Source organism: Sarcophilus harrisii, chromosome 3, assembly GCF_902635505.1.
Source record: "Sarcophilus harrisii chromosome 3, mSarHar1.11, whole genome shotgun sequence".
Classification (NCBI taxonomy): Eukaryota; Metazoa; Chordata; class Mammalia; order Dasyuromorphia; family Dasyuridae; genus Sarcophilus; species Sarcophilus harrisii.
The window spans coordinates 192576084-192600926 of NC_045428.1; the positions used below are offsets into that span (position 1 = coordinate 192576084).

Sequence of the window (24843 nt, forward strand, 5' to 3'; positions counted from 1 at the left end):
GAGAATGGCTTGATTTCTTATAAATTTGAGTCAGTTCTCTATATATTTTGGAAATGAGGTCTTTATCAGAACCTTTGAATATAAAAATGTTTTCCCAGTTTATTGCTTCCCTTCTAATCTTGTCTGCATTAGTTTTGTTTGTACAAAATTTTTTAACTTAATGTAATCAAAATTATCTATTTTGTGATCAATAATGATCTCTAGTTCTAGATCATGAACCCATTTTGACCTTATCTTGGTATCTGGTGTTAAGTGTGGGTCAATGCCTCATTTCTGCTATACTAGTTTCCAATTTTCCCAGCAGTTTTTGTCAAATAGTAAATTCTTATCCCAAAAGCTGGGGTCTTTGGGTTTGTCAAACACTAGATTGCTATAGTTATTAACTATTTTGTCCCGTGAACCTAACCTATTCCACTGATCAACTAACTAGTCTATTTCTTAGCCAATACCATATAGTTTTGATAACTGCTGCTTTAAAATACAGTTTTAGATCTGGTACAGCTAGGCCACCTGTATTTGATTTTTTTTCCCTATTAGTTCCCTTGAAATTATTGCCTTTTGTTTTTGCAGATGAATTTTGTGTTCTTATTTCTGGGTCAGTGAAATAGTTTCTTGGGAATTTGATTGGTATAGCACTAAATAAATAGTTTAGATAGTATTGTCATCTTTATTATATTCACTCCAGTTATTTGTGGTGTTCTCTTCTTTTTTAGAATTTGATGGTTCTCTGGAAGCAGATTTCTTGGAGAGGCTTCTGGAGGCAGTCTTAGTTTCAGTTCCAAGTAATAATCATTCCAAATGCAGCCAGATGTTAAAGTAGTTCTTTATTGTCTCTTTCAAAATAGCCCAGTTAGCTTTGTTTGCTTCTGAGAGCTCTCATTGCTAGTCTTTTGCCTCTCCCAGCTTCAGTCTCCGGCTCAACTCTGATTCCTGGCTTTTCAGTCCCTTCAACTGACTGACTTCTGGCTTTCAATCTCTTCAACTGAATCTTCACTGACTTGTAGCTCTCAGTATCTTCAGCTGACTCTCGCTGAGACTGAGAGCTTCTTATATATGATCTCTTAAAGGTGTGAATGCAAAGGTGGACTCCTCCTCTGAGAGTGGGATTGTGGGCTTCTGACTTGTGAATCTCCTGAACTTGTGAACTCTGATGTATGAGGTAATGTGTGCACTCTCAAAGGTATAAGCTCTAATGTGTGAACCAATTACCTAAGCATTGTTTCTATCAACTCTAATGACTTAACACCTTTTTTCAAGTCCTGGCTCATAACACTTATCCAAGAGCATTTGATTATTTTTCCAATTGTTTACATCTGACTTTAGTTGTGTAGAAAGTATTTTGTACTTTTGCTCATATATTTCCTGACTTTCCCTTGGCAGATAGATTCACAAATATTTTATACTATCGATGGCTATTTTATTTTTTATTATTATAGCTTTTTATTTATAAGATGTATGCATGGGTAATTTTTCAGCACTGACAATTGCAAATTTTGTTCCAATTTTTCCCCTCCTCCCACCTCTGCCCTAGATGGCAGGTAGACCAATACATGTTAAATATGTTAAATACAATATATGTATGCGTATTCATACAGTTATTTTGCTATACAAGAAGAATTGGACTTTGAAATAATGTATAATTAACCTGTGAAAGAAATAAAAAATGCAGATGAACAAAAATAGAGCGATGTTTATTTTAAATGGAATTTTGGTGAGGTTTTCCTGGAGGGCAGCCTTAGTCTCAGTTGAAATAAATAATTATTCCAATAATCGCAGCCAGCTGGTAAAAGTACAAACTTTTATTTCTCTTTTCAAATTAACCCGGTTAGTTGAGGCCTATCTCTCTGCCTGGCTCCAAGAGATCTTGCAGCTTGTCCTTGGCTTCTGCCTCTGCTTTCTTCAGCCTCCAGTCAGCTCTGACTTGTGGCTTCTCAATCTCCAGTGTGTGGCACGTAGTCTTTTCTTCCAGAGTGTTCTGTCTCAGAGCCCTGTTGATGTTCCAGAGAAAATTCTCTTTCGCTCCAAGAGCTTCCTCCATATATATCATCTCCCAAAGGTTAACTCCTCCTTCTCGAGGGAGAGGGATTCTGGGTTATCTCCCAGAGTGCTCTCTGGTCCTAAGAATTTCAAAGGAGGTGTGAATTCAGACTAAGCCAGCCCTGAATTCTCCTGTGAACTCCATTGAGTGCTTAGATACTTGAGCTCTCTAAACGTGTGAACACAAGCATTGTTCAATCAGTTCCACTTGGTATCTTGTTTCAAGTTCTGGCCCAAAATAATGCTAAGATTAAATTAACTCCAATGTCTTTTTAATAGGAAAAGTCCATTTATTCCTGTATTCTCGAGTGTTCTTAATAGGAATGGGTGTTGCACTTGTCAGATTGGTTAAGATGACAGGAAAAAAATAATGATGAATGTTGGAGAGGATGCAGAAAAACTGGGACATTGATGCATTGTTGGTGGAGTTGTGAACGAATCCAACCGTTCTGGAGAGCAATCTGGAATTATGCCCAAAAAGTTATCAAACTGTGCATGCCCTTTGATCCAGCAGTGCTATTACTGGGCTTATACCCCAAAGAGATACTAAAGAAAGGAAAGGGACCTGTATGCACCAAAATGTTTGTGGCAGCCCTGTTTGTAGTGGCTAGAAACTGGAAAATCAATGGATGCCCATCAGTTGGAGAATGGTTGGGTAAATTGTGGTATATGAATGTTATGGAATATAATTATTGTTCTATAAGAAATGACCAGCAGAATGAATACAGAGAGGCTTGGAGAGACTTACATGAACTGATGCTAAGTGAAATGAGCATTGTTGAAGTATATAATGATCTCCTGGTTCTGCTCATTTCACTTAGCATCAGTTCATATAAGTCTCTCCAGGCCTCTCTGAAACCATCCTTAGTATCTCCTTGGGGTATAAGCCCAGTAGTAGCACTGCTGGGTCAAAGGAATATGCACAGTTTGATAACTTTTTGGGCATAATTCTGTTGCTCTTGCAAACGGTTGGATTGTTCACAACTACCCAAAGTATATGATTTTCGCATCCCCTCAACATTGTCATTTTTTCCTGTCATCTTAGCCAATTGACGGGGTAGAAGTATCTCAAGTTGTCTTAATTTGCATTTCTCTAATTAATAGTGATTTGGAACCTCTTTCAATGGTGGTAATAGTTTCAATTTCATCATCTGAAAATTGTCTGTTCATATCCTTTGACCATTTATCATTTGGAGAATGGCTTGGTTTTTTATAAATTAGAATCAATTCTCTATATATTTTGGAAATGAGGCCTTTATCAGAACCTTTTAACTGTGAAGATGTTTTCCCAGTTTGTTGCTTCCCTTCTAATCTTGTTTGCATTAATTTTATTTTTTAAAAAGCTTTTAATTTGATGTAATCAAAATTTTCTATCTTGTGATCAATAATGGTCTCTAGTTCATCTTTGGTCCCAAATTTCTTCCTCCTCCACAGGTCTGAGAGATGTTCCTCCAATTTATTTATAATCTTGTTCTTTATGCCCGAATCCTGGACCCATTTTGATCTTATCTTGGTATATGGTGTTAAGTGTGGATCCATGCCTAATTTCTGCCATACTAATTTCCAGTTATCCCAGCAGTTTTGTCAAATAATGAATTCTTATCCCAAAAAGGGTTAGGATCTTTGGTTTTGTCAAACACTAGATTGCTATAGTTGACTTTTCTGTCTTGTGAACCTAACCTGTTCCACTGATCAACTAATCTATTTCTTAGTCAATACCAAATGGTTTTGGTGACTGCTGGTTTATAATATAGTTTTAGGTCAGGTACAGCTAGGCCACCTTCATTTGATTTTTTTTTTCATTAATTTCCTTGAGATTCTCAACCTTTTATTATTCCATATGAATTTTGTTGTTATTTCTTCTAGATCATTAAAATATTTTCTTGGCAGTCTGATTGACATAGCACTAAATAAAATAGATTAGTTTAGGAATATTTTTCTTTATTATATTAAATCGACCTATCCAGGGCATAATATTTTCCAGTTATTTAATCTGACTTTATTTGTTGGAAAGTTTTTTAATTTTCTCCCTTATAATTCCACTTTCCTTTGGTAGATAGATTAAATATTTTATTTAAGATTTTGATCGATATTCATTAGAGATTGTTATAATTTTCTTTTCTGTTTTCACCTACCTGATTTGGTATCAATTACCATGTCTTGTCATAAAGGAGTTTGGTAGGACTTCTTCAATCCTATTTTCAAATAGTTTATATACCATTGGAGTTAATTGTTCTTTAAATGTTTGGTAGAATTCACATGTAAATCCATCTGGTCCTGGGGATTTTTTCTTCCTTAAGAACTAACAACTAACAACTAACAACTCCCTAGTTGGTTAATAGCTTGTTCTATTTCTTTTCCTAAGATGGGACTGTTTAGGATATTTACTTCTTCCTCTGTTAATATGTGTAAGCTATATTTTTGAAGGTATTTTTCCATTTCATTTAAGTTGTCGAATTTATTGCCATAAAAGTTGGGCAAAGTAATTCTTAAGTATTGCTCTAATTTACTCTTCGTTAGTGGCGAGTTTTCCCTTTTCATTATTAAGACTAACAATTTGATTTTCCTCTTTCCTTTTTTAAATCAGATTTACTAAGAGTTTGTCTATTTTATTGGTTTTTTCATGAACCAACTCTTAGTTTTATTAATTAATTCAATAGTTTTTTTTTTAACTTTTTTTATTGATTCTCCTTTTATTTTTAAATTTCAAGTTTAGTGTTTGACTGGGGTTTTAATTTGTTCCTTTTCTAGCATTTTTTATTGCAAGAATTGTTGACCTTCTCTTTCTCTATTTTACGAATAGCCTCTAGAGATATGAAATTTCTCCTTATTACCGCTTTGGCTACATCTCACACATTTTGGTATGATGTCTCATTATTGTTGTTTTCTTGGGTGAAGTTATTAATTATGTCTATGATTTGCTGTTTTACCCAATCATTCTTTAGTATAGTTATTTAGTTTCAATTATTTTTGCTCTACTTTCCCTGGCTTTTTTTGTTAATTAATTTTTATTGGTTGGTCTGAAAGGATGCATTTATTTTTTCTGCCTTTGCATTTGGTTTGAGGTTTTTTATGTCCTAATCATGGTCTATGTTTATATAGGTTCCATAATGCTAAAAAGAAAGTGTACTCCCTTTCTGTCTCCATTTGTTTTCTCAGAGATCTATCATATCCAACTTTTCTAATTCTATTTACCTCTTTGACTTCTTTTTATTTATTTTGTGATTTGTTTATCTAATTCTGAGGCCAAGGTTGAGATCTCCACTATTATAGTTTTCTGTCTATTTCTTCTTCAGCTGTCTTAATTTCTCTTTAAGAATTTAGATGCTACCCCCTTGGTACATATATTTTTATTGATTTGCTTCATTATCTATCCCTTTGAAAGATATGGTCCCTTCCTTATCTCTTTTAATTAGATCAATTTTCTTTGCTTGATCTGAGATCAGGAATACCCTCTTTTGTTCACCTGAAGCATAGTAGATTTTGCTCCAAGCTTTTATCTTTCCTTCATGTATCTCCCTGCTTCAGGTGTGGTTCCTGTAAAACAACATATTTTAAAGGTTCTGGCTTTTAATCCATTTTGCTTCCTCTTTATGGGGGAGTTTCCTTTCAATTTTGTTAAAATTACCAATTCTGTTTATTTGCCATCTTTTAACCCTTTTTGCCCCCTTTTTCCCCCTTCCACCCCTTCCCCCCTTTTCATATTAAACTTGTGGCCTCTTTTCTCACAGCCCTCCCTTTTTAGTATCCCTCCTCCCTGCCTTAAGTTCCTCCCCTATCTTATTCCTTTCTCTCACAGTTTCCTTTCCCTTCTGTACTTATTCCTTCCTTTTCTTTTCCCTTCTCCTTTTCAATAAGGTGGGAGAAGTTTCACCATAAATTGAATATGTCTACAATTTTTTCTCTTGAGCCAATTTTGATGACAGTAAGATACCCACTATATTCATCCCCTCCATTCTTTCTCTCAGATATAATAGGTTTCCTTTGCCTCTTCCGTGAAATGTAGTACCCCTACTTTACCCTTTTTCTGGTACAATGTCTTTTCCACCTCTAGTTTCTAGAACAAGGTATATATGTATTCTTTATACATCTTTATAGCAGAAATGTAGTTAAATTTCTTTTACCTTTTTAGGTTTCTCTTGAGTTCTATATTTGTAGATCAAACTTTTTTTAAGTTCTGGTTTTTTCATCAAAAATAGGTGAAATTAGCTTATTTGTTGAATAATTCTTCTTCCTGGAAAAGTGCTCATTCTGGCTGGTAAGTTATTTTTGTTTTTTAAGTTCCTTGCCAATATCATACTCAGGCTCTTTGGTCTTTTAATTGGATCTTTCACGGGTCCTGGGTGATCCTTATTTGGCTCCCTATTTGAATTGGTTTTTAGCTCTTGGGTATTTTTCCTTTGTTTGAGGGTTCTGGCATTTTGGCCACTATATTTCTTGGTGTTTGATTTGGGATCCCTTTCAGTAGTGTAGATAATTCTTTCAATGTCTATTTCCCTCTGTTTCTATGACTTGTGGGCAGTTCTCTTTGATAATTTCCTGGAAAATAGTGTCAGCTTTTTTCCATCATATTTTCTGGGGGTCAATTATTCTCATTGTCTCTCCTAGACCTATTTTCCAGGTCTGTTGTTTTCCCAAGAAGGTATTTCACATTTTTCTCCATTGTTTGATTTTTTTGGTTTTGCTTGACTGATTCTTGTTGTCTCCTGTAGTCATTGAATTCCATTTGTTCTATTCTTATTTTCAATGAAGTGTTTTCTTCACTCACTTTTTTAATATCTTTTTCTAATTGTCCAATTATGTTGTTTTGTTATATGGAATTTTTTTTCCATTTCACCAATTTTATTTTTTAGAGAGCTATTTTCTGTTTCCAGTTCACTAATCCTATTTTTCAAGGATTTGATTTCTTTATCCATTCTGTTTTTAAGTGGTGGGATGACTTCTCCAGACTCTCTTGCCAAGCCTCCCTCTCCTTTTCCCATTTTTCTTCTAGCTCTCTTGTGAGAACCTTTTTAATTTCTTCTATGAGATTCATCTGTGCTGAGGAACAGATGATCGCCTCCTGTGGGGATTCACCTGGAGACAGTCTGTTTTAGTCTCCTCAGGGTTTAGAGTCTGCTCTCTGTCCATATAAAAGCTGTCAATCGTTAAGGTCCTTCTCAATTTTTTGCTCAGGCGGAGCCAAGATGGCGGAGAAGGCACACACGACTTTCTAAGCTCCTCTCATTCCCCTCATAACCAACTATTTTATCCAGCCTCAGAAATAGCTCTTTACTGCTTAAATTCATGAAGATCAGAAGCATACAACTTACCTGCTGAAGTCAATCTGGAAGATCCCAGGAAAGGTTTGTCCTGAGGGGCCAGGAACGGACTAGCACAGGTAGTGAGAGACTGGCGTCCTGAGCAGACCAGGGGCGGGGGTGATCTATGTGGCTAGAGAGGTTATAGAGACCACTCTGCTATAGGCTAACTGCTCTGCCTTGATTACAAAGCAGTAAACTGACAGAGAAATTAAATCCTGGAACAGAGGGTACTCTGAAAGAACGCCAGAACCTAACACTGGCTGTAGCTACTAAAACCCGGAAGTGACTCAGGATACTGAAACGCAGCCCTGCAGCTACATCCTGCAGTTCAGGGCTTTTGCGGGGGCAGTTACAGACCCACACGGCAGGGGGGCACATCCTGGGCAGCCTCTAATCGGCACAGTGGGGGGCTCGGCCTGGGGCAATAGAGCTTCCCCAACAGGACTGTGCTTCCTGGAGCAGAGACACTTCCAGTCCCTGCAAATCCATTCACTGCTCGACTGCTAATACCCACAGCCCCAGGGTGGGATTTGGCTTGGGATAGTGAAACTCTCACTGCTCAGCATCTAGCCCCAGGGCAGTTGTTATCTCACACAGCAGGGGTTCTTTGCAGGGCACTTTCCCAGCTCTGCCCTGCAGGCCTGAGTTACTTACAGGTGGGGAACTCTTTCCCAGAGCACTTCAGTACCTCACTGCTTTTTGTAGCTGGCTAACAGGACAAGCTACCTGTCCATACACCTCTCACTGCTCTGCAGAGGAAGCTGGTAACCTGCTGGCCCTAAAGGCAGACCCTAAAGGCTTTAACAAAATGAGTAAAAAAAATCAAAAGGACAATTGATAGTTTCTACTCAGAAAGAGAACAGCTTTTCAACCCTGAAGAGACTAATAGCAGACAGTCTCCAGACAATTGTTGGTCCCCACTACAAAAGGCTGTCCTAGAAGAGACTATTAAAAACCTTAAAAGAGAACTAGAAGAAAAATGGGGAAAGGAAAAAGAAGCTATGCAAGAGAGTACAGAAAAGACATATAACTCACTAAAAGAAAAATTTGACAAAGTGGAAAAAGAAAACAACTCCCTGAAATGTGAACTGGAAAAGGTAAAAAACTCCCAAGAAGTGCAGGGAAACAGAATTTGTGAATTGGAGAAAGAAAAAAACTCACTAAAAAAAAAAAAAAAAAATTAGTGAAATGGAAAAAAATTCCATAGAGCAAAATGACTCATTTAAAAACTCAATTGACATATACAAAAAGAAGTAAAAAAAGCTAATGAAGAAAATAACACACGAAAAATCAGAACTGAACAAATAGAAATGACTGACTCATTGAGACTAGGAAGAATCAGTCAACAAAACCAAAAAATTAAAGATTGGAAAAAATGTCAAATATTTACTTGAAAACAACGGACCTGGAAAATAGATCAAGGAGAGAAAACCTAAGGATCATCGGACTACCCGAAAAGTATGACGAAAAAAAGAGCCTAGATACTATTTTACAGGAAATTATTAAAGAGAACTGCCCAGAAGTAATAGAACCCGAAGGTAAAATAGGCGTGGAAAAAATCCATCTAACACCTTCTGAAAAAGACCCTAAATAAAGACTCCAAGGAATATTGTGGCCAAACTTCAGAATTTTCAAATTAAAGAAAAAATTCTACAAGCATCCAGGAAAAAACAGTTCAAATACCAAGGTGCCACAATAAGGGTCACACAAGATCTGGCTGCCTCAACATTAAAGGATCGAAGGGCCTGGAATTTGATATTCCGAAAGGCAAAAGACCTTGGAATGCAGCCAAGAATAAACTACCCAGCTAAGCTGAGCATTTTTTTCCATGGAAGAAGATAGACATTTAATGAAACAGAGCAATTCCATCTGTTTCTAAAGAAAAAACCAGACTTAAACAAAAAATTTGATCTCCAACAACAGGACTCAAGACAAGTAGAAAAAGGTAAAAGGAACTCTTGAGAACTGTATTTCAGTTGTGGATATACATAAAAATCACATGTATAATTTGATTTTACTGATATAGCATAAAAAAGGGAAGTAGAAATGGAAAGGGGATAGTGTCAAAAAAAAGGGGAAAGGGGAGATAAAAAGAGGGAAACTTCATGTGTCAATGAGGCAAAGGACACCTATCATATCTGAGAAACTTAGAGAGGGGGAGGAACATTGTGCAAATCTTACTCTCATCAGAGTTGGCTCAGGAAATAATTGACACATTTGTTTTACTGAGAATTTTCTCTCACCTCATTAAAAAGTGGGAGAGGAAAAGGGAAAAGGAAAAAGAGTAATAAGGGAAGTGTACAAGAAAGGGGAAGGGATTCAAAGGGAGGAGGGAGGGATACTAAAGAGGGAGAGCTGGGTGACGCAAGTGGGACCAGTAAGTTTAATACTGAGGAAGTGGGGAAGGAGGGCAAGAAAAAGAAAAGCATAATCAATTTTTTGCTCATTTTGTCAGAGAAAAATCAGAGACAAACTAGCAAAGAAAAAAACCCCAAATGGAATCTGCTTTTTTCGGGGGAGGGGCTGGGTGGTGACACCACCCAGGGCCACATATTTATAGAGCTTCCTCTACAGACTGCAGGGTGGAGGGAGGAAGTGGAGGGGGGTGGCCGGCAGGGAGGCACTAGCAGGACTGTGCTGCACCTGCGCTCCAAGACTCTGAGAGCATGCTGAGACGCTGTGGGGGAGGGGTGTCCAGGTCCCCGAGAAACTCCAGGTGTTTGGGGTTGTATTCTTCACCCCCAGGTGTTTTTAGCTTCTCTGCTGGGCTACTGACTTCCTGCCAGGGCAAAGTATCCAATCCTGTAGCAAATCTCTCTCCGCAGAGTCGGCTGAGATCACACCCCACCCCGCTCAGGTCTGCTGGGCCGTAAACTGCCTGCAGAGCTCTTGCTGCTGCTGTCTGCCCTCAGCCTGTGCCCGATCTAAAACCATCCCCTCCCTTGAGCAAAAATAGACCTTTCCTGTCAAATCTCAAGGATGTCTTCTCTTGGTAACTATTTGTGGGTTTTTTTTTTTTTCAGTCAAGCATTAATTCAGAGTCTTGTAATGAGATGGATTCTGAGAGAAAACGGGGAGCTTACACAGCTGTGTGCCTCCTCTCCGCCATCTTGGCCGGAAGTCCCCGAGTTTTTACCTTTTTATGCTTCTCTTGAGTCTTATATTTGGAGGTTTTTTCTTTAGCTCTGGCCTTTTCATCAGAAATAAATGGAATTCACCAGTTTCATTGAATTCCCATCTTCTTCCTTAGAAGAAAATATTCAGTTTAGCAGGGTAGTTTATTCTTGGCTGCGTTCCAAGTTTCTTTGCTTTTCTGAATATCAGATAATAGGCCCTTGGATCATCCTTTAAAGTGGAAGCTGCTAGATCCTGGGTGATCCTTATTGTGACTCCTCAGTATTTGAATTATTTTTTTCTGGCTGCTTGTAATATTTTTTGTTAGCCTTATAGTTATGAAATTTAGCCATTATATTCCTTAGAGTTTTAATTTTGGGGTCTCTTTCAGGAGGTATTCAGTGAATTCTTTCAATGGATATTTTACCTTCTGATTCTATGATACCAGGGCAGTTCTCTTTGACGATTTCCTGAAAAATAGTGTTTAGGTATTTTTTTTCATCCTGGTTTTCAGGGAATCCAATAATCCTTAGATTGTCTTGAAGTGCCAACGCAAGAGAAAATACAGGACAGTCAAAAATAATGAAAGTTTAAGAGCGTTTATTATCACTGGCCAGGACTGATCCCCACCAGGACAGAAGGGATTAGTGATGAGTGGTCTCAGGACCACATATTTATAGAAAGAAGAGAGATATCAAAATGTTTCTTGATACATTTGTCTTCCTAAAAGGAATTTCCATCCTAGACAGGAGGCAAAGTTTATCACACTAAGGGTGCCATTCCCAGACATATTTTTTTGCTTATCAAGTTGTCAAAGTCTTAGGTTTTTAGGGCAGCACATCTAAATGCCATCTGCAGTAGGGCATGAAGAGCTAGTAATAAACTTCTAACTACAGAGTTTCAAGATTGTGTTTCTTATGGTCCAGAGAGGTATCTTTCCAATTCAGTCTCTCCTAAATCTATTTTCCAGGTCAGTTGTTTTCCCAAGTAGATATTTTACATTTCTTTCTATGTTTTCATTTTTTTGATTTTCCTTGACTGATTCTTGATGCCTCATTGTCATTCATTTCCATTTGTTCTATTCTGATTTTTAGCGAACTATTTTCTTCATTTACTTTTTTTACTTTTTGTATTTGTCCAGTTGAGTTTTTAAATCAGTTGTTTTGTTCTGTGCAAATTTTTTTTTCTATTTCACAAATTCTGTTTTTTAAGCAGTTATTTTCTGTGGTGTTTTTTTTCTTTAAAATATAAATGATTCTCTCTGGGGGGAGCAGGTTTCTTGGTGAGGTTTTCTGGAGCAGCTTTAGTTTCAGTTACAAGTAAATAATCACCAAAATGCAGCAAGGTGCTAAAAGTTCAGATCTTTTATTGCTTCCTCCAAAATAGCCCGGTTAGTTTTCTTAGACGCCTCTCTCTCTTCTTGGTTCTAAGAGTTCTTGCAGCTTTGTCCCTTGCTTCTGCCTCTACTTTCTTCAGCCTCCAGCCAGCACCTCCTTGCCTGGAGCTAGGCAGCTTTCTGGAGAGCCTTTCAGACCAGCTATGGTTTCAGTGGGGGAAGTGCAGGAGCCCAGCCACCACAGCTGTGTGAGATGAAGTGAATCTGGTTGTGCCTCTGAGAGAGGGCTTCTCCTGAACTGACTTGATGCTCCCTTCTCAATGTTTTCAGCTCAACTCTCTGAGAGAGCCTCTGTCTGTTTCTTATATATGATCTCTTCTGAGAGAGTGGGATTATGGGTTTCTCCCAGAGTGCTCTCTGGCCCTGAGAGCTTCAAGGTAGGTGTGAATTCGGATATCTCATACTAAACCCTGAAATCTCCCAAACATATGACTCCAATGAGTACTTAAATACTTCTTGCTTATATGAGCTCTCTAAAGTTGTGAACACAAGCATTATTGTCTATCAGTATTAGCAACTTATCACCTTGTAAGGATTCGCTCTAAGGTGTGAACCAATAAGCACTATCAATTCCATTGAGTTAACACCAGGATTCTGACATCTCCCTTGAGTTTTCACCTTGTTTCAAGTTGAGTTGACACTAGGACTCCAACAATTTTCCTTTTCCATTTCACAAATTCTATTTTCCTGAGAATTAATTTACATCTTCCATTTCACAAATTCTGTTTTTCAGGGAGTTGATTTCTTTTTTCACTTTATCAAATCTATCTTTAAATGAGTTATATGCCTTTTCCAAACCCTCTTGCAAAACCCTCACCATTTTTCTTCTAGTTGTCTTTGGAGATCCTTTTTAATTTCTTCTAGGAGAGTCTTGTGTGGTGGGGACCAAGTTATATCACCCTTTGGGGCTTCAATCTGCTTTTAGTCTCCTCGGATTTTGAAATCTGTTCTTTTCTTTCATCATAGAAACTATTTATAGTTGCCTTTTTACTCATTTTTTAAAAAAATGTTGGGAATCTGCTTTTAGGATAAGGGGAAGTTTACCAAGCTTCTTCTACAGGTGGCAGCAAAGGGCATTGGCAGCGCTGGGTCAGTTCTTCCTTACTCCTGATGCTGGATGGGCATCCCATGAGACTTCGGTCCTTCGAGGTTCACTTTTTACCTTTTGTGTTTGTGTTGGATATTTTATAACTTTTCCTCTAATTGGCTTAGCTTGCAACCTGGGCAGAGTAACCAACACTGTGGTCTTCCCCGTCCATTCTCCACCCATTGAGGCCACACCTCCTGGATTTGCACATTGTGTGCTGGCATCCTGCGCCCACCCGACATAGACCTTTTCTGGTGATCTTCGAAATTATCTTCTGCTGGTAATTTCCTACACTCCCAGTATTTGTGAATTCTTCTAGTCCAGAACCAATTCAGAGGCTGAATTTGGTAATTAGTTGAGGGTCTTAGGAGGAGATCAGAAAGAAGCATGTGTCCTCTATGCCATCTTGGCTCTGCCCCTCATTTGATTTTTGAACTCTTTTTTGATTATATAAATTTTCTCTGGACAGGAAGCCATTTCACATTACTCATTTACTTACTTGTCAAACCTTCAGCCTCACCCAGCTAGCCTGAGGAGTCCTCCCTCCATGCTTCTACAGAGCTAGCCCAGAGATGTTTGCATTTTAGATAGGTTAATCCCCAAACCAAGACCTTTTTCGAATCTTTTCAGGTTGGATCAAGTGGACTTCAGTTCTGCCCCAAGTTGTCTTGATTTTCCTGGAGTCTATGTTCACTCTAAGGCACTCATTTGTTCTATTTGTGGGGGAAATCGGGAGAGTTTGAAATTTACCAACCTACTTTGCCATCTTTACAGTATCCTCCCACCAATATAATTTCAGAAATGATAATTTTCTGTTTATTCAATGTCATTCCAATTAAATTATTAAAACATTATTTTGATGAGTTAGAAAAAAATAACAAAGTTGATTTGGAAGAACAAAAGGTCAGGAACTTTAGAGAAACCAATGGGAAAAAACATAAAGGAAGTAGATTCAGCAGCCTGACTTTATATTATAAGGTGAGAATGTTGTTGAAAAATAAACAGAATGATTTTAATTATTTCAAATTAAAAATTTCTTGTATAAATAAAACTTAAATATAATCAAGAATAGAAGGAAGCAGAAAAATTGGGGGAAATTTTCATAAACAGTCTCTCAGGATTGGATTGGACATTTGCTGTGGTGAAGGAAATGATGAGCTGCCTGAATTAGGAAAACACAAAAAGATTTACTTAAGAAGGAAGATGCTATCTACCTTCGGAAAAACATGATAGAAGCAAATAAGTATAATACAATCTATTTATATGTATAAGTGGATCTGTCTATATGTATGTTTGTATATGTATACATGTATACATATATGGGAAGGGGAAAATTAAAATTAAAAGTGCACAGCAGAGAGCAAAAGAAAATAGACAAGGAAACAAAGAAAATAGACTTAGGCAGCTTTGGAAAAATATATGTAGAACTTATTACATAGATTTTCTTTTAATGGAAATTTTTATCTTATATTAAATTATCTCTTATGATCTGCAGTATATACATGACAGTTGTTTATTTTTCATTTTGTATTTCAATTAATTTTTTTTTTTTACTTTACAAAATAAAAATTAAAAAAAAAGAAAAAGTAGTAAGGTTTAGGAATCCAATTTTTGCCCACTTTTTAAGGGAATTTTCCACCTGGTGCAGAGATTCTTGTATGAGATGTTGTTCTACCTATAGAATGATTTTACCTGGATGTAGGAAAAATGGTTCTGTTTCTAAGTTATTGCCCTAGCTGCAACGAGTTCCCCTAATTGTGGAAGGAATTGTTGCAACAATCTGTCTAAACTCGAGTATGCTGTTATAATACGTTTTAAAGTAAGAGATATTAGTGTAAGCACCTCCAATCATTTGGTAAATACTACAGATAGAAATATTTGCTGGAAAAGTTCTAAAACCCTTATCTCTAATTCATGCCTGGGGGTTGCCCCTTAGATCCAGTCATACTAGCTTAATGGATGCCAGGTGCCTCTCACACAACTTCTTGGTAACTAAGGTGAAGGAAAAGTTAATAGAAGATTTTTTGCTCACAGATGATTGTACATTCAGTGCAGATTCTGAAGCTGAGAAGCAACAAAGTATGGTTTTATCCTCTGCTGGTTGTGCTAACAATTAACAACAAAAAACAGGTTCTACAGCTTTTGGATTTATAGGAACCCAGGAAATGTAACAGGGAATCTCTTCTGGGAGGACTAAGAGTTCCTTTTTTCACCCTATCTTAACTCATGGTGCCATACTTCTTCAGTGTAGGTGTTGCTGTCAATAAGTTTATTACTTGTCTTGGTTCCTAATTTATATCAAAGTCAGGAAAAGGTCAGTTCATTCTACCAAGACACACATACACACGCATGCATGTGCACGCGTGCCTATTAGCAGATTTCTCCTTTCTGTCTGTTACTTTTGTGAAAATTATGTCCATGCTAGCTGAGGGAGCTATTTGGAGCTCTGACCCTTTATGTATTTTGCCAAAGCAAAACAAAAATGAAATAAAAATTTTTAAAAATTTCTTTTTAGTGAAATATGCTACATTTTAGAAAATTCTGATCTGTCTTATCTGAGCAGTAGTTGAAAAGGTTGAGGGGTGTTGATTGAATTCCCTTAACATGGTAATCCAGACTGTATTTGACTGATTTCCAGCAATGTGGAGAGTATATTTATTCCCTAGGGAACTTGGGGGCTCATAAAGATTAAAAAGCAGATTACCTGACATGGATAATTTGAGTTTGCAGTCAAGAGGGGATCTGTTTCTAGAGCAGGCCTCTCTGGAAAAATCCATGAGGAGAATTCTTAATCAGAGCAGTTCTAGGGGTCCTCCACAGAGATAGATCCCTGAGGTCAGTGTGCTGCTTTCAATCCCTTCTTGTCACTATGGAAATGAATGCAGATTGAGACAGCAAAGATCCAAGCATAATCAATTCATTAGCTAGGTAGCAATTGCCAATGAATGGGGGTCCTTGACTCCTCAGTAATCAAACACTGAGTGAAGGACAGCAGGATCTTTCATGATAATTAATAAGATGACAGGTTTGTCTTCTAATTGACTAGAAGGTTTAAAAAAAAAAAAAAAAAAAACCTCTGGCATTAGTTTGATATAACAGTTGTTTAGTCCTCCCCTTCTGAATCTTTCAAACACAAACAAGACTAATTTGAATCAAAAAGATAAAGATAAGACAATCCTGATTGGTAGACTTTTCATTGAAAAGGCAGCATAAGTGTAATATTATCTTCTCCTTCCTACAACATTCTTGGGACAGGTGGTGATGGGTAATGGGATTAATCTGTAAGCATATAGGATTACTCTGCAGCAGCCTTTATTTAATCAATTTAGATTAATCAAAGCATTGAAGGTGAATTTATAAAAATTGGAGATGCAAATTATAATGCAAGTGTGAAGTTATTAGTTGCAAGATAAAAAGAATTATGATCCTAGTGACCTGAGTAAAATTTAGAACAAAGGGAAATGCTAATCTTAACAAAATAGAATTAAATATCATTTTCACAATTCTTTCAGCTACACTAAGAACTGACTTGTCTCCCTTCAATTTGAAATTATTAGACTTTTCTTAAGACAGTTAGTTACTGGCATTGGCTCAAGTTGCTTGACATATGCATGCATAGTCTCATTCCCATCTTTTTTTTTGAGAGAAATTTTCCCAAGAGTCACATAACCACAAACCTAGTTCAGGTCTTTATCATCTCTTGTTTGGCCCTCTTTTAACCAATCCCTCTGTCTCATCTATCACTCTACCCTAGTCTATCTATCTATCAAGTCATTCTCCAATTGATAAATGGTCAAAGGATATGAATAGACAATTTTCAGATGAAGAAATTGAAACTATTTCTAGTCATATGAAAAAGTGTTCCAAATCATTATTGAACAGAGAAATGCAAATTAAGACAATCTGAAATACCACTACACACCTCTCAGATTGGCCTAAAATGACAGGAAAAGATAATAACGAATGTTGAGGGGATGTGGGAAAACTGGGACACTGGTGCATTGTTAGTGGAGTTGTGAACAGATCCAACCATTCTGGAGAGCAATCTGGAATTATGCCCAAAAAGTTATCAAACTGTGCATACCCTTTCATCCAGCAGTGTTTCTACTGGGCTTATATCCCAAAGAGATCTTAAAAGAGGGAAAGGGACCCACATGTGCAAAAATGTTTGTGGCAGCCCTTTTCATAATGGCTAGAAAATGGAAACTGAATGGATGCCCATCATTGGAGAATGGTTGGGTAAATTGTAGTATATGAATGTTATGGACTATTATTGTACTGTAAGAAATGACCAACCGGATGATTTCAGAGAGGCCTGGAGAGACTTACAAGAACTTACAAGTACAAGGTACTAAGTGAAATGAGCAGAACCAGGAGATCATTATACATGGCAACAACAAATACTATATGAGGATAAATTCTGATGGACGGGGCTATCTTCAACAATGAGAGGATCAAAATCAGTTCCAATTGATCAGTAATGAACAGAACCAGCTACACCCAGCAAAAGTACACTGGAAAATGAGTGTGGACCACAACATAGCATTTCTATTCTTTCTGTTATTGTTTGCTTGTATTTTTGTTTTTCTTCTCAGGTTATTTTTACCTTCTTTCTAGATCTGATTTTTCTTGTGCAGCAAGATTACTGTATAAATATGTGTATACATATTGTATTTAACATATACTTTAACATATTTAACATATATATATATAAATATGTGTATACATATTGTATTTAACATATACTTTAACATGTTTAACATGTATGGGACTATCTGCCATCTAGGGAAGGGAGTGAGGGGAAGGAAGGGAAAATTTGGAACAGAAGTTTTTGCAAGGGTCAATGTTGAAAAATTATCCATGCATATATTTTGTCAATAAAAAGCTATAATAAAAGCACACTCATAATTCAGAAAAAAAAGATGCCATCCATTACAGAAAATATGTAGTATAATACATGATACATCAAGGCTCATTCTTCTCTCTCTCTCTCTCTCTCTCTTTTTTTTCCTTCTAAACATTTTGCACAGTTTTGTGCACAGTATCAGATTTTTTTTTAATAATTATAGGTATTTAATGATCTCCTGCTTCTGCTCATTTCACTTAGCATCAGTTCATGTAAATCTTTCCAAGTGGCTCATTCTTCTCAAAAGTGACACATGAAACAGTAGCTGATAGCAATTCTTCCCTATCACATAAAATCCTATTTCCCATCCTCCTTCAAAGTACCTCACATTGTTGTTAGGTATATGTAACTGTACCTAACTAATCCAATAGCTACAAAAGGCCTGAAAATTACCTATAACCCCATCAACTATAACAGTAACATTCTCTTATTTTCCTGATAATTCTGGGAAGCCTGTTGGCCCCACACGATAAGAACAGGAATTAAAAGTTCTCTAAGAGTAGGGCTGCAGAAGCTACAACTAGAAGTTCCTTTACTTCATTTCCTCATGACTCTTATTAGACCAATAGTTAAGGAAAATTCCACTGTGTAATTAGAATCTTCTAATTGTTAGTTAAAACTTCAGTTACTCTCCCTGATATTCTGACTCCCAAGTCCATGGTAATATTCATTGTGATTTTAATTCATGTCTTTCTACCGAATGTTAAATTGAGAGTAAATACATTATGCACTTTTAAAAACTAAAAATGAGCTTGCAGAATAGACTACTTTGCTGATAAAATAGTTTCACATTGAAGATAGTCAGAGTTTATACTTTTAAAAGTCAACATTCTTGCCCTGAAGAAAACTTTCTAAAAAACACATTACCATAAATAAATATAAAAAGATCTATTTAAGATTTTTTTTTAAGAGAAATATGTTTTGTTTGAAAAAAGCAAGGAGAAGAAGCAGGAAAGAGAACTGGTAGAGAGAAAGATATTAGACAAAGTTAAAACATTTTTATCTCATACTGTCAGGTACTATCTACTCAGAAAAATACTTTTCCTTGCATTTGTGTGAAGGGAAAGGGAAGATTGAGGTCCTTTGTACCAATGGCCCTTTATCTTGGGAGCCTTAATCTTATAGAAAAAAAAAATGCAGCTGAGAATCTATGTAGCCACCCTTCTCTGGACCTGTTTATGTTTTGTTTAGAAAAGAAAGCTTTTTGCTCCATTTTTTTTTTCATTATTTCAATAAGTCTGTGATAGCTTATGTGATTGTTTTACCATCCATGCAGATTGCAGCCTCTGTATGTCTTCTCATTTTGAGTCATTCTTTTCCTTTCTTCCTCCCAAGGATCCACTCGACATTTAGGAGGTCTTCCTCTTGACTCTTGTAACATATTTCATGGGACTGTGCTGTATGTGCACAAGTACGATTCCTGGGGAATTCCAGATATTGTGCACTTTATAACCTGTATGACATTTGGACAGGTTCTTTGGGTTCCCATTTTCTGATCTGTCAAAGGAGGAGTTTGGACCCTTCTTTTAAATCTATATTTCCATTATTTGTTGACTCAACCTTATTCTTGACATGTGGCCAATCCATCTCACTTTATAATCTTACATTTCTTCAATGATTTCTGTTACATTTCATCTTGTGTGTAGGTTATCATTGGAAATAAACTATAGTCTGCTTGAGCTCACAGTATGTCTTTTCATTGCTTTTTCTTGAGTTAACCCAGAATTTTTTTAGAAGCTATAATAATTTAAGATTTTCAACTATGAGAATTGCTAGGACAACATTTTGTGACAGAGCACAAGCAAGTAACCAGTTGGAGTTATTTAAAAAAAAAAAAAAACACTTTGTAGATTCTACAGTACAATCTGATCCTATTTCTTCCTCCCATTCAGCTTGAAGCCTAATTCTTTGGTTAGATAAAGAAAACATGTAAGCACAAATATAAAGAAATACGTATGCATAAAACTATGTGCCTGTTAATTCTAGTAGTTCCCTATTAGTATGTAGGATGAAATATAAATTCTCTGTTTAACTTTAAAGGCTTTCATTCTCTAGCCCCAACCCTATCTTTCCAGCCTCATTAATAACTCTCCTACATGCTGTGATCCAGCCAAACTGGCCTTTATATTTCTTGCCTATTCTATCATCCCTCTCTGTGCCTTTGAACTGGCCATCCCACATATCTGCAGTACAACCCTTCCCCCCCTCTACACCTTCTAATTGTCCTTCCCTCTCTTTATGTTTTCCTTTACTGCACAACTTAGGTAAAACCTTTCCTGATTTCTTCTGCCTTCTCCATACCTGTTAATGGCTTCCATCTCAAACTATTTTTTGTTTAGCCACTTTTTACATATTAAACTCTCTTTATGGTTATTCTTTGTACACTTCTAAGTGCACTTAACTTCTTCCAGTAGAATAAGTTTCTACCTTGATAGGAAGGATTGTTAGTTAGAAATCAATATTATGCCTGATATTCCTACCACAGAATAGGTGCTTAATAAATTTTACTTGTCGATTGATTTAATTTTTAAAGTTGGATTATGTAATATGCCCTTTTTTCTGCAATTAATTTCATATTCCTATTATTACATAGAATATGAAGGAAAAGCCCCTAAAAGTCTTAAGAATTTTTTTGAGGTTTGAGGTATTTTTTCCCCACCTAGGGAAGTTGAATGGTAATATATTTAATTTAGCATAATTCTAGTACTGATAGAAACACAGTGGAAAGCAAAGACTTAATTGTCAATGGATAAGCAATCATATATTTTTTATGTTAATTTGTTTAGAGTTTATGAGCCTGAAATTTTACATTGATTACCACTTTGTTTTTTAATATGGTTAGGTTAGTTTTGAGTAAATTAGTAATAAAACTGTCTTTACTAAGTATAATGAAACCACATTGTAGCATTTTTATGGGTTTCGATATATAGTGAATTAAGTCATATTCTTCTTAAACTTACAAGCTGCATACAGTAAAGGAGTGTTAGTGCTATCTGAGCCCATATAGTATTAGCTTGATATTTCCATGTGACTTATCTAAAAGACATTATACTTTTTTTTAGCTTTTGAAAATTAGTGTTTACTGTGATAATAAGTAGTATATATAGTTTAACATGCCTCCCTTCTTCCCCTCCCATGACATCCTATTATTATTATTTTTTAATTAAAACTTTTTATTTCTCAAAACATATGCATAGACAATTCTTCAACATTAGCTCTTGCAAAACCCTATGTTACAATTTCCCCCCTTATCCCTATGCCCTCCCCTAGATGGCAAGTAGTGCAGTATATGTTAAATATAATAGAAATATATGTTAAATCCAATATATGCATACATATTTATACAATTATGCCGCAAAAGAAAAAAAGAGAAACAAAATAAAATGCAAGCAAACAACAAAAGACGTGAAAATGCTATGTTGTGAACTACATTCAGTTCCCACAGTCTTCTCTCTGGATATAGATGACTCTCTTCATCACTGAACAATTAGAACTGGTTTGAATCACCTCATTGTTGAAGAGAACCAAGTACATTATACTTTTTATTAATTTCCTGGGTATCTCCACCCCAATGGCCTATCCCTTTCTTTTTGTTCTCTGTATTTCTTTCTACCATCAGATTGTATGTTCCTTGGGGATAGAGACCATCTTATTTGTAGTTGTATCCCTGGCACTTGTCACAATGACACATCATTTCAAGTATGAAATAAATGATGTCTATCCATCTGAAATGCTTTTTCATGCTTATGTCTCAAAATATTCATCCTAATCTTGGTGATCAACTGCTGCTGAATTTTTCTGAGTTTAGTGAAGTTGGCATTCAAATGCTGGGGACCATCTCTGAGTACAAAATACAAATACTTTAGAATTTAATTTCACATTCACACCTCTTCCAGTTGTTCACCTACCTATTGCTAGTGCACATGCATATGTAGTTCCCATCTACTGATTGCTTTGGGGACAATTATAAAATTAATAGTACCATTGCTTCTGGAAAGGATGTGTTAATTAATTTCCCTCTGAATTCATCAACTCTTCTTTGCTGTGAGTCCTCCCAAACAAAACTCACTTCCTAGCTGCCATTCTCTGGTATGTTATTTTAATAAGTTTCTTTAGGGAAAAGATTTGCTCTTGTATTTGTATTCTCAATGCTTAGACTAGTGCTGGCATATAGAAAACACTTTATTATAAACACATTTTCATTCATGTGGAGGATCTGCTGAAGTTTGGGGATTTTTTTGTTGTTGTAGTTTGTTTGTTTTTTGTTTTTATGGTTTTTGACCTGTGTTGGTGTTTTTCTCTTCTTTAAAATAATAACAACAGTTCTCTCTGGGAGAAATCAGTTTCTCGGGGAGGTTTTCTGGAGGCAGCCTTAGTTTCAGTTACAAGTAAATAATCACCCAAAATCGCATCCAGCTGGTAAAAGTTCAGATCTTTTATTGTGTCCTTCAATATAGCCCCGGTTAGCTCAGGCCTATCTCTCTGCTTGGTTCCAAGAGCTCTTGTAGCTTTGTCCTTGGCTTCTGCCTCTGCTTCCTTCAGCCTCCAGCCAGCACCAAGTTGGAAGATGCAATGAATCTCTCTTGCCTCGAAGATAGGGCTTGTGGGCTTCCTCCCAGAGTGCTCCTCTCCAACCCCAGTCAACGTTCCGGAGAAATTCTCCTTAGCTCTAAGAGCTTCCTCCATAAATATGATCTCCCAAAGGTTAACTCCTCCTTCTGGAGAGAATGGGATTCTGGGTTATCTCCCAGAGTGCTCTCTGGCCCTAAGAACTTCAAGGGAGGTGTGAACACAAGCATTATTGTCTATCAGTTGTACTTAGTACCTTGTTTCAAGTTCTGGCCCAAAATATCTCCTTCTAAGATCAAATCAATCATATTAAACCATGCTAAATTAGATAATTATTGTCTCTATCAACTCTAATGGCTTAACACTTTGTAAAGATTCCAACAGACCTGATCTTGGAGAATTCATTACTTCCATGTTATTATTATGGACTGGAACATAATTTTAATAGTTTAATAGAAACTTTGTAGCCAGAAACACTCAGTGCTAAAATGAATAATAGTAATAGCTGTTTGATTTGGGAGTGGTTTGGAGGACTAAAGTAGTTGTAGCCTTTGCAAGTACCATGATCTTTTTTACATACCTTTTTTACATAAAACCATTTATTAGGCACAGTATAGTAGTTGTACTACAACTATCCGTTGATTGAGAAAATCAGTAACAAAAAAAGACTGAATTCTGTAATGGCTGTAAATTTTTATTTTATTAATCACAGGATCTACATACATTTAAAAATAACATTTAAGCTCAAGTACATAAATATTTATAGATCACTTATACCATCTTCTTATCCCCTGGATCCCCACAGGTTGGAAGCTAATGACTTAGATGATAATAGGGAAAACTTTGTGATGGTCTTTAGATTTCTGTTTTAGAATTTCCATTTTCTGTGTCATGTAGTAGTCTTTTTGTACTCTGATTCCTTAACTGGTAGGACATAATTTAGATAGTGATTTGTTAAACATTATTTTTAATTGAACTTGCTGTTCAGTTTTAATTGTTTATTGTCCTATTTTTAATGGAATTTACTGAACATTGTTTTTAACTTCTCAGGATCTCTGGAGTTCACTGCTAGTTCACTGACTTTTGTGTTATTAATCTATCTTTGTTGAGTTTTAAACTATGTTAGTAAATTGAATTGGGTCATTGTTAAAAACACTCTTAAGGACACCATCATCAATTAAATTATAACATTTTTGTTTAAGTATAGGTTAGTTCCAAAAGTTTCTAAAGTTCAAATGTGCAAACCTGTAGGTTTTGCTTTTGCCAGTGTTTTTAGCCTAATAAATTTAGTTCATATGTCACAGAAATGCTTAATAATTATTTTTAAGGGCCTTACCATAAATATTGTATATAATCTTTTTATGATTTTCTTTTTTGCTCATTGATAATAAATAGCATCATTATTTGGAACTCAAATTTAAAAAAGAAACCCAAATGAGGGAAAATGTGTGGGTATGTGTGTAAGGGAGTGAATGTGTATGAAGAAAAAAAAAGTACCATTGCAGTTTTCAGATATATAGTCTTAGAGAGGTGTGTTCTTATTCTTTTCAAAAAAATCATTGAATCATTAAGGTTATGTCTTCTTCACCTAGTTAACTATACTTACTGAGGGCTGAGCATAATTTATAGATTTATCCATGATTTTCAAGTGTCATAAATATTAATATTGGGAGAAATAATGTTTTTAGAAAAGGTCTGTTATTTTGACCTGAATTAGTTATGATTCCAGTTTTTGTAGATGAGTCAACCAAGATTCATTCATTTAGTAAAGTGACAGAGCTTGTAAGTAATAGAATGGTCTAGAGTCGATTTCTCATGCTTTTTAAAAAAGTAAGAAGAAACCAGTTTTTTGAGGTAAATTCATTAAGGCTTATCTTAAGCTCTTATCTTTCTGGTTGCTTAGTATATTGCTCTGAAAACAATAATGTTGCAGCCATCTTTGTAATGTCCCGGCTAGCTCTCTGGAGGGTCTCAAGACGGGTCTTGGTTTTTAAGTGGAGAAGTGATGAAGGCAGGAGAGCCACCACAAGACTGGTCAAGTTTTCTCTGTCTGTGTCTGAGACTCTTCTGTGTCCAGGACTGACAGGCTAGTTCCCAGTTTTCCCAGGCCTTAAATACTTCAGTATGATTACATCACTAAAAGCAACTGAAAATTGCAACCATTAGGTCACCATATCGCATTAAGTATATGTTTAGAAAACCATTATCTCACACTGAGTAGGTGCTTAACTATAAGCACCCTGCTGTCCTCTATTCAAGTACACCTTTTCAGAGTTCCAGCCTTTTACAGTCTTGATTGAGAGCTCAAAGTATGAACCCTTTGATCTCAGAGGTGAGATGAATGAGGCAGGAGACTCATAAAGGTGAAAAGACCTCCAGTTTATTATGCAGCACAGTCTTGTTGATACACATTTTTGCAAGCGTGATCTCT

At 36.2% G+C, this 24843-nt stretch overlaps 1 protein-coding gene across 3 annotated transcripts in view; it reads left to right on the forward strand.

Annotated features, from left to right (window-relative positions):
* PHKA2 (phosphorylase kinase regulatory subunit alpha 2) overlaps window positions 1-24843 on the forward strand; it is a 128479-nt gene that overhangs the window by 5694 nt on the left and 97942 nt on the right. The window contains exon 1 of one of the 3 annotated variants that reach the window (XM_031958912.1): window positions 1136-1159. The exons of the other annotated variants lie outside the window; for them this stretch is intronic. Within the exon in view, the coding sequence (XP_031814772.1) occupies window positions 1151-1159 (9 nt within the window). The 5' untranslated portion in view covers window positions 1136-1150. Of the gene's footprint in view, window positions 1-1135; window positions 1160-24843 lie in introns of those variants that run through there. 3 annotated transcript variants of the gene reach the window in all.